This window comes from Thunnus thynnus, chromosome 11 (assembly GCF_963924715.1).
Source record: "Thunnus thynnus chromosome 11, fThuThy2.1, whole genome shotgun sequence".
Lineage (NCBI taxonomy): Eukaryota > Metazoa > Chordata > Actinopteri > Scombriformes > Scombridae > Thunnus > Thunnus thynnus.
This window is the reverse complement of record NC_089527.1, coordinates 29716459-29727432: the sequence shown is the minus strand read 5'-3', so window position 1 is coordinate 29727432 and position 10974 is coordinate 29716459. Positions and strand designations below refer to the sequence as shown.

At 41.0% G+C, this 10974-nt stretch overlaps 1 protein-coding gene across 1 annotated transcript in view; it reads right to left on the bottom strand.

The window, feature by feature from the left end:
• Positions 1-2060: 2060 nt before the first annotated feature.
• arhgap20 (Rho GTPase activating protein 20) overlaps positions 2061-10974 on the bottom strand; it is a 36227-nt gene continuing 27313 nt past the window's right edge. Inside the window, exons 14-15 of the mRNA XM_067604369.1 lie at positions 7616-7730; positions 2061-5930 (exon numbers count right to left, since the gene is read on the bottom strand). Coding sequence (XP_067460470.1) covers positions 4243-5930; positions 7616-7730 — 1803 coding nt within the window. The 3' untranslated portion in view covers positions 2061-4242. The remainder of the gene's footprint in view (positions 5931-7615; positions 7731-10974) is intronic.

Below are 10974 nucleotides of genomic sequence, written 5' to 3'. Positions count from 1 at the left end.
GATCTTCTGCAAATTGTAAACACATCTCTTCTCTCAGGTGTCTTCCCACCAGCCCTGAAAACTGCTGTCATCAAGCTACTCTTAAAAAAGAACAATCTAGACACTTTACTAATGAGCAACTGTAGGCCTGGATCAAACCTCCCATTTTTAAGTAAAATCGTTGACAAAGCTGTTTTTCAACAAGTGAACAACTTCTTGCCACTAAACAACTGTTTTGATGTCTTCCAGTCAGGATTTCAACCACACCACAGCACTGAGACTGCTCTTGTTAAGGTCTTCAATGACATAAACTTAAACACAGACGGTGGCAGAATTCCAGTATTAGTATTACTAGATCTCAGTGCTGCATTTGACACAGTCAACCACAACATGTTACTAAACCAACTGTAAAACTGGGTGGGACTTTCTGGCACAGTACTAAACTGATTTGAATCCTATTTAAAGGACAGGGACTACTTTGTGTCTATAGGTAATTACACATCTGAGCAGACAAAAATGACATGCGGAGTTCCCCAAGGCTCCAGTCTGGGGCCTCTTCTGTTCAACATCTACATGCTTCCACTGACTCAGATTATGGAAAATAACAAAATATGTTACCATAATTATGCAGACGACACACACATTTACATAACCATATCACCAGGACTATGGATTATGGATTATGGACTATGGTCCAATACAAGCACTGAGTAAGTGCATTGAACAAATCAACAATTGGATGTGCCAGAATTTTCTTCAATTAAACAAAGATAAAACTGAAGTAATTGTTTTTGGAGCCCAGGAAGAATGATTAAAAGTCAGCATCCAGCTACAATTAAGAATGTTAAAAATCACAAACCAACCCAGAAATCTTGGGGTAGTCATGAACTCAGACCTGAATTTCAACAGCCACATTAAGACAATTACAAAGTCAGCCTACTATCGCTTAAAGAATATATCAAGAATTAAAGGACTTATGTCTCAGCAGGATTTGGAAAAACTTGTCCATGCATTTATCTTCAGTAGACTCGTCTACTGTAACGGTGTCTTTACAGGTCTCCTTAAAAAATCGATCAGACAGCTGCAGCTGCTTCAGAACGCTGCTGCTCGAGTCCTCTCTAAGACTAAGAAAGTGGATCATATCACTCCATTTCTGAGGTCTTTACACTCGCTTCATGTCTCTCAAAGAACTGATTTTAAAATACTGCTGTTGGTTTATAAATAACTGAATGGTTTAGGGCCAAAATACATTTCTGATCTGCTGCTACGTTATGAGCCATCCAGACATCTCAGGTCATCTGGGACAGGTCTGCTTTCTGTCCCCAGAGTCAAAACTAAACATGGAGAGGCAGCATTCAGTTTTTATGCTCCACATATCTGGAACAAACTCCCAGAAACCTGCAGGTCCACTACAACTCTCAGTTCTTTTAAATCATAGCTGAAGACTTTTCTGTTTACCGCTGCCTTTTATTAAACGAAATCTGAGGGTTACACTACACTGTAACTTTTATTCCTCTGTTTTATCTGCCTTATTCTATTTTAGCTTCTTTTTATTTTCAATTTAACACTTTTTAATTGTGTTTAAATGTCTTTTTTACATTCCCTTGTGTTGCTTTTATATTCTGTCTTGATGCTTTTTATGCTCTATGTAAAGCACTTTGAATTGCCTTGTTGTTGAAATGTGATATACAAATAAACTTGCCTCGCCCTGAAATATTAACCTGCTGTTGTCCCTAAATTGCTGAAGGCAGATGAATACACAAAAATATGAAAGTCAAGTATGAACTGAACTCAATGTAGCTGTCCAGAAATGTAAGTAGGGTGTTGATGTATTTGAATTTTTTTTTCTCTTATATGTTCTACCTCTTGTGAATTGTTTCACATTTCATCTCTAAATCTGCTTCATGCCAGCTCCTCTTTGAAAAACTGAGCATAACTGTATTTGTTCTAAATGCTCCTTCATGTAAGTGTCTCTGGCTATATTCTTAATCTTTCTTCCTACATCCAGCCCAAAAGAAAAACCTGCCAAACTTCTCAAGCTCTGAGTTGTTAAACTAAAAAATCACATTTGATCTGCAAAGTAGTTTCACAAGAGCAACATTTATTAAAATCAATGAAAGTTTGTTCTCGTGAGCACTGGACATCAGATGTACACAATATACAAATGGTGCATTTTGTAGCAAATATACTTTCTATAGAGACAGCAGCAGCAGAATTGGCATGTACAAAAATACACTTCTGATTTTCTCACACAACACGACATACCAAAGTAACAAGATCATATATTTATATATATTTATATATTTCTGTATCATAAATACGCAGAACTTTACACATTGAACACTATTCACTGTAATGGAAATAACAATTATAATATTAATAATACAGGATAAAGTACTTTTTGAGACCATTTAAAATGGCAACACTTAAAATGACAATGGCCTTATTCCAGTGTGTGATCTGCTGGAAAAGTTGTTAAGTTCATAATAACACTGTGTTAATACTTCTGCTTTTATATACTTTTCCAAACATTAATCGACAGTGAAATAAGGTCACCGTAGTGTCACCGCAGAAATCAGTACTGCAATGACGGCAGCACTGAAATCAACAAATAATATTATTATGGACAAACGTACAACAGCTAGAGAAACAGTTTTTCAATGGTGCATTTAACTTAAACTTACAGACGCGCGCGCACACACACACACTACTCTCATTCTTGTGAGACTGAGAGGAATTCTTGGTGAGAATAATGAAGTACTATAAAAGCAAGAATAAAGGAGATTTCTCCCTCAATGGCACACATTCTCTCACATTCCTGCTCTGGACATGCTGTCAATGATCACATTATATTCACCACCACTTTCTTTCACACAAACACACATTGACAGTTTTTCTCCCTCCTCCTCGCTCCTCCCCTCCCAGGTCACAGAGATATAAACCAGAGCTGCAGTGGACAACACTATATGCTGTGTGTCTGGAAACAATAGAAATGAATAAATACCTGCCCCACTGATTCACCACTAATTCAGACACACATTTCACTCACAGGGCGGGGGGGGGGGGGTTCACAATAAGGGTGCAACTGGTCATAAAAGGTACAAATGCCCTTAAAATAGTCTAGAATGTTTTCTTAAGATACAAGTATGAACAGTGAGAGCATCTGTCCTAAAACTTTCCTCCTCTGGCAAATCAGCAAATATCACAGGTGTTGTGAATAGAGCTGCAAGCTTGTGTCCAGAGTATTTGCATGAAGTCATAGCAGTCATCTTGACCATATTGTTGTCATTACTTCTACAGAAAGCAGCCTCAACAAACATTTGCTGTGCCAACATTTGTTTGCTCTAAAAAATGTTTTAACCCGCTGGTGTCCTTGATGTGTCCCTGTCTGAAAACTCATAAGCGATGAGTACGATGATATACAGTATAGTTAGAATTTTAGTAAAATGTTATATGTTTTGCTGTTAAAAACTGAGAACAAAAATGTGTCATCACCTTGAAAATGGTAAAAGCATATTTTCAAAAAAAAATATGCAAAAAGAGAATAGTAAAAGGGCTTCTTTGTCCTCTCTTTTTCATTTCTGAAGAACTCCTTTTCCTTCATTATTTCTTCATGTGCTAAAAAAGCAACAACACATTCCCAAAGGCAAAACAAGGACAACCTGCCAGAGAAAACTATTTTTCAGAGCAAGCAGATTTTGGCACAAGAGCTGTGACCCATTTTGACAGCAGCTTTAATGATTGTTGAGGGATCCAGATGTCCAATTAAACAAACTGTTTCTTCACATCTTCTCTTTCATGAATTCATTGAATCGGGCATCACAGCTCAATAAATAATGTTTTGAGGATTCCAGCTGCAGTGCTACAAAAGCAACCTTCAAATACTAGAAAGTGCTTTAAAACATATTTTGTAAATTGCTTTGAATCATGACCCATAACTTCAAACTTTTTAATCTACTTTTTGCCAGATGTCATAATTTCATGGTAGAAAAGAAATCAAAACATACATTTAAAAGATTACAGCCACAAGGAGGTGAAACACTGAAGCAGGATGTGCATCTGTACCTTTGAAAATCTAACACCTTGGATGTACCGTTAACAGTAAACTGCAACACCTTTTTGACTACTGACTACTGCTGCCAAGAGGAAGAATGTGTATACGGATGAATATTACAACATCAATAATAAGACAGCTGCATACAAGCGAACATATCAAATAAAAACCAGTCTCTCACACTTAGTTTGTCTGTACACAGATCTTATTTACACGTATGACTCTTCTGCAAAAAACAGCTGGTCAAAGTCGTCCACTCGCGGGTCGCTGCAACGCCGGCTCTGCCACTCCCTCTTCCCCTGCACGATAGCTAGTGCCACCTCTTGACTCCTCCGCAGGCAGGCATCTGCATCCGCCTGACCCTGTGAGGAGAAGTAGTCCCTTACAGCCCGGGTGGCGGAGGGAGACAGGCAGAAGCGTTGCTCGGCAGAAGAGGGAGAGAGTTTGGGCTCCACGTCTGACACTCTCAGACCTCCATCTTGGGCCTGACCCTTAGAAGCACGAGGTCTGTCCAGGGTGAGGCTGGTGGAGAGGTTAGAGGCAGCGGCAAGTTCAACCTTGGCAGGTTCAGATGCTCGCCGGGGAAGGGTCCTCCTCCCTTTGTGTCCCTCCATGGCTGGAGTTAAAGAGTGGGACTTCTGCCTTTGGAGGACCAGAGTGGTGGCGCTTTGTCCATAAAAAACACCCTGTGGGGGCTGCACACACTCACTTTCAGCCAGCCTCTGTGTGACCTCGCCTGTGTGTGGCTTGGAGTTGTTAGGGGGTCTGTGGGTGCAGGTCTGGTCATGGAGCAGCCTGAGCTCTCTGACCGTCAGAGGTTTCTCTGTCCCCCTGTAGAAAGGGGAGCGGCTGCGCTGCAGCTGCAGCAGAGCCTGCTGGTAGGACGGAGGGCTGCTGGATCTCCGCTGGCAGTTTCGGTTTGTCACCAGGGCCTCCTGGGTGCCAACAGAGGAGCCATTACTGGTTGAGTGGGTTTTCCCATTTACCACTGCCAAATCCTCCTCCGTGTGTCCGTTATTAGATTGCTTTAGTGACAGGCGTCGGTCCTTCTTGAGCCACGTGTTAGGGTGGTTGGAGGGGGCTTGGCTGGTCCGGGGAGGCTGGCTGGGCTGTGGCCAATGAGGTGGGGTTTCCCTCTGAGGAGGAGAGCCCCTTGGAGACAGTTGAGGCCGTCCAGGAAAGAGAGGGGAGAGAGGAGCTGGCTCACCCAATGCATTCATCCCATTGGTGGCGTAATCAGTAGAGTACTGCGAGAAGGCGGAGTCTAGAGAACTGAGGGAGGAGCCTGTGGGAGAGGTTGCTGGGGACGACAGACTGGAACAGCTGGCATCCAGTCGCAGTGGAGGCGGAGGGGCATGCTTCATTTTCCTCCGTCCACCATTCTGGACTTTGGCTACTGCCTTCTCACATCCATCCCCCTCCTCCTTTAGCTGCAGCCCACTCAGTCTCTGCTGCAGAAACACCTCGTCCTCATCCTCCTCCCCCTCACCTTCAATGGCGGCATCGTAGCTTGCCTTCCTTATTGGTAGGCAGTGCTTATCAGCATGAACTGTCACTGTGCCCGAGGGCGGCGTGCTTGCCAGTGCCAAAGCAGGCTCCGAACTCCTCCTCAGCCTCCTGGGACCCTGCGACAGGCCGTTGGCCTGGCGGGTGCGTGGCTGTCGTACTGCAGGGCTGAACCTCCGGGGTCTCGCCAGCGGAGGGAGCTGCAGCAGGAGGTCAGTCTCTGGCTCGGGATCGGGATCGCAGTCACTGAGGGTGATGACAGAGTCGCGGCTGCAGCTGTCCGGCTTGTCACGTAGAGGCAGCTGCTCCTGGTAGGGTGACTCAGGGTCATCATTCAGCTCATTCTCCAGACTGTCATAGGACGAGTCATTCATCTGGAAAGATGACACATCTGGCAGGAAAAAGAAAGAGAAAGGGAAAGAAAGAGCGGGTGATAGATGAGGAGGGAGACGAAGCAATAAAAAGAGAGGAGAGGAAGAATATTATTATGAGACTCTGACTAAACATTGTGGAATCTTCAAATCAAGATCAAGAGAATTTAATCCAAAAATACACAGAAAAACACAATAATTTAGCAAACAAAATACACAAAGACTTTCCTGTAATGATAAAGTCGCCCTAAAATTATACAGTTTTAGCAGACATCCGCTTTCATGCAATTATCCTGCAATTTTGTGTCTTTCCACCTACTAGCCACCAAAATTTGCAGTCCAAGTTGAAGACAACCAAACTTTTTTTATTTACACAACAACCTACACCAAAATGCAATAAAACCTATAACTACGTCTCCCACATTCTGTTGCTCTCCTCCTCCTGGTAGAAACTTCATCCACAAAACTAAAAAAAAGTGAGAGCTAAAAAATCTTGACCCCTGAGCTGAATGAAGAACGCCACAGTTCACCGCTGGAGACGAGGAGAACAGACGACAAAGCGTCGTCCTGCTGTGTGCTCCTTGGCCTCTGCTAGTTATTTATAGCGTGAGGAGGAAAGTTAGCAGCATTTATGAATGAGGAGATTCAATGCTCTGTTAATCAGCACCTGTGACCCTGGAAATCACTGAAATTACTGCAGGTCAACCTGCTGACCCCAATCAACGGGCCTGAAAGAGTCTCGGTCATTCAATTGCACGCACACTGAGCCAGTCTGTCTCAACCAGCCTTGTTACAATTTTTTTGGAGGTGTAACACATTAAAGCATTGTCAGTTAACAAACACTTTCAGAAAACAAGTCAAGGAGCTCTTGTTCAGCCGCACACACACACACACTTTAGTTAAGATTTTCCCCTTGACTTTACTTTCATTAAACTCCTCCTCCTTTACTTATTAGGCTTCAACATTTTCAACATGGTTCAATGACAAGTAAGATTATTTTTTTAACTGACTAAAATGGAAAAAAATTTGAATTTGAGGGTCACAGAAAGATATTCTGTGTGCTCATGTTTGCATAACAGATGTCAGCATGTCAAGCGTTGCACTATAGCTGCATTTAGTATTCCTACAAACCCTTGATTAAGGGTTATTATATTTACCCTGGGTAGGGGTTATTAAGGGTTATTATAATGAAGTGCATTGAAAAACATTGCTCTTTCAGTTGCGGCTCTGACAATTCAATCTCATGACATTTAAAGATTTTGAAAGACCAAACTGCCAAAATCAAAATAATTTCATTAAAATATCAAGTTACAGTATTTATCATGATGGAAATACTGGTTGATATGTTTCTATGTTGTTGCTTTTTGTGGAAAGCAGAGGATTTTGGACAAAAGGTATTAGAAAAAACAATGGACACCGTGCCAGTGTGTCCATTGTTTGCCAGTATGTCATTTCAGAGAACAGAACTGGAAACTCTGGGTAGGAGGCCTGCCAGCAGACTTGGCCTGCATCCTAAAATCGATTCCATCAAACTCCATCCATCTTCCATTTATTTTCTATTTATACAGTATGATTCCTACTCAGGCTGATTTTGTCTCTCCTCTCCTCTCCTCTCCTCTCCTCTCCTCTCCTCTCCTCTCTTCTCTTCTCCTCTCCTCTCTTCTCCTCTTTAATTTCTTCTCCTCTGCTGACTGGCAGTTCTTACCAGATCCGTGGTCACTGCTGCTGCTCTTCTGGCTGAAGGCTCTGAACAGGGAGGTGACGTCTTCTCCCAGGACACTGCTGCAGTTCTCTATGAGGAAGCGGACCAGCTCACACACCTGCGGGGAGAAACATCAGCTGGTTACAGCATGTACACATTCACTTTTCACATAACTTTGCTCCTGCTGCTGACAATTAATTTTCATTGTTATACAGTTGGATGAAGGTGTAGTTCTGTAACTGTTTATGCAGAGCTGCATTTGTTGAGGCAATTCCTCAAGGAAGCAGCCAAAGTTCAGCAGAAATTCAGCAAACATGCAGTTTCCAAGTTTCTACATCTGCACAACACGTAAAGTAAACTTGTGGAACATACAAACACCGGGAATAAACTGCCTCCTGAACACAAACATTTATTATTAGATGTATATATGATGCCATGCTAAAACACTGAAAATAAAACTACTGTATATTGCTCATACTGCAGCTACTGCCTGCTTCATTTTTGTGAAATCATGACCTAAATAACTTTGTGATATCAGTTCAAAAGCTGTCCAAAGTTGTTGTTTTTTTGTGTGCGCCACATATTATCACTCTGAGAAAAGTTTGTGTTCGTTTGTTTGCACTGATGTCGACCTTCCAACTCCTACATGAGTATTTGCATTCCAAACCGACCAAGAAAACATCAAACTCCTTCTCCCCAGTCCTGCATAATGTCCTGATAATAATATGTGACATCATGTATTGGCTTTGATTATTATGCTCAAATGCTTCCACAATGACAGACCAATCTAGTGTGCAGAAGTTTTTGACAGTGACTTTTCTGAAAGCACACCCTTTTATGTTTTCTACGTTATAATATTCATCATCATAAAGAACAAACACCACAAATCACAGCTACAAATGGCTTCCAATAGGAACTGTCTACTGTCAGAGTCGACACTGTGACCAGTTCACATTTTGAAACATGGTGACTGTATTTGGGCTTTATGGGAATTATCAGCCCTCAAATCACATTACTTGGCTAAAACCAACGCCTGTTGGCCTGAAACTAAACAGACCAAATTTACTAAATAGATATGACGTCCTATGACACAAATAGTCTGCTAACAACAAGGCCACTCAGAAACTCCCCAACTGTGGAAATCTGCCTATTGTTTCTCCTGCTGTTGCTCTGCCTCTGTGACACTATGGAAACACAGCGGCACAAACAGACTTTGGGACCTCCTTGTTTGTTTGTTGGGCCAGATGTTGTCTGTTCATATGTTTGTATGGTGGCCATATGCTAGGCATTATATGACTCTTTTCACAGAAGAAGAGTCTGTCTGGTTAAACAGTGCACAACCACAGCAGCCTGGTTGTTTAGCTTGTTAAGTCATTATTGCCTGTTATTAGGCCTTATTTTCTTAAAACAAATCAAAGAATCTGACAAGGAGATGAGATCATCTATCATCATTGTCTTATTCTGTCCTCTTACTGACAGTCCTTTCTACAAAAAACAAGTTGACTATTTACTTGTATCAGACGCAGGTTGAAATGACCTCAGTGCACTGTAGTTTTTTTACGCTTGTTCTAAACAAAAAAAAAAGGCCTAATAATGCACAAAAATTTGGATTAAAATACAGAACATTTTGCAGTTTACTAAAACCATCACAGATGGTCCATTTGCTCTTTTTTCACCTGGCAGATGATGGAAGATGATAGAGGAATTTTCACAGTTATATAACTTAATGACTTCCACAATAGTTTCATTCTAGCAATCCGGTGCAGTTAATCCCTAAAAGTTGTTACCAGAGAGCAAATGCAACATTTTCCTCTTAGTTTTATCTCCTCTACATGTACACTACTTCTTTTCAGACAGCACACGTGCTAATGACTGCTGTATGAAAGCCCTGAGGACACACTTTACTTGGATTATGGGTAATTCTCTGCATGGCTTTCTATGACCGGCACTGACTTACACAACAACCAAATATGAAAGCACCAATGTCACATCTGTTTGTGAAAAGATATTTAAAACAAACTTAAATGACCCTCTCTCATTGCCTCCAACATGCCTGACACCACTAAAGTCTGCAGGTAAATACATACACTGCAACTATGTACATCTGACATTTAACATTTAACTATCCATGTTCATATACCAAGTATTTCAGTATATTGCTTCAGGGAGGGTGAAACTATCCAATTATCTTCTAGAGAAGAAACCTGTTTCTGATTACAGCTAAAATAACTTTACCTTTATACTGTACATTTTTGCTACTATATGTCATATCTGTCTGCAATCAATGCACACTGTGTCCACTGTCTCATTCCTGAACAACAATCACCAAATTCATTAGTCAATGGTGCAAATAACAGTAAGTAGCAATGCTTCTATGTCTAGGTGACTTATAATGGAATTTTCAACACTTGAGTATTATGTGAAGTCCAAACTACATTTTGAAGTATAGTCATTAAAATACCTGAAACTTATGCCTTTATGTCTTTTGACCTGCAAACCCCCAAAACCATGTTTACTGGGGTTCTAATATGGCAGCTTTAACCCAACAAACATTTCTCTAACCTTAATGACAAATAGTTTGTTTGTCATTGCTTTAAAAATGAGCCATATCAGTGTTTTTGTCATCCAAAGCACGTATCTGGCAGGAAGACATAGTTTCACCGGTTCTTAAAAAACATTATAATGACTGTTACGAAAAATAATCACATTGACAGGTTCTTATCTGCACTGCTGTGGTTTAGGTTTGGATTGGTTTATAGGAAACTAAAATGAGTTGGCTAAGGTTAGGGAAAGATAGTGTTGAGATATGAACAGCGGCCTCCGGTGTCAAAGTCAGAAGCTTTGTATATCCAACAAGCCAATCCCCTTCCTGAGAGGTTTTGTTGCGCTTTAATAATAATAAGCTACTTCCACCTTTGTGTCTCACAGATGTTATTCTCACTCAGAAATTCATATAACTGCAAGAGGTCGCTTATGAGGAAAACGTAACGGTTGTTTTAAGTCTTTGGACAAATGCAACTCCAAATCTATAATTACTGAGAAAATCAGTCTTTAGCCATATATGACAGGATTAAATGACTTCCTGTGAAAACAGGACTTTTAGCTAAGTCAGAGTGCTCTAATGACCAAAAATGTTAATTCCTTCCTGGTTTCTACCTGGTAGTCTATTTTTAATTCCAGTTTAGACGGAAAACAGCAGCTAATGCAACAAACACGAAGAAAGTTGGAAAACATGCTTCTTTTTTCTCAAATTCATATATGGATCGACAATTTATTGAGTTGTCCGGTCCAAATAATTAAGGAACGATTGCACATCTCAGTGAAATGGGTGTGTAACAGCTCTTTCTCTTGATTGATGCATT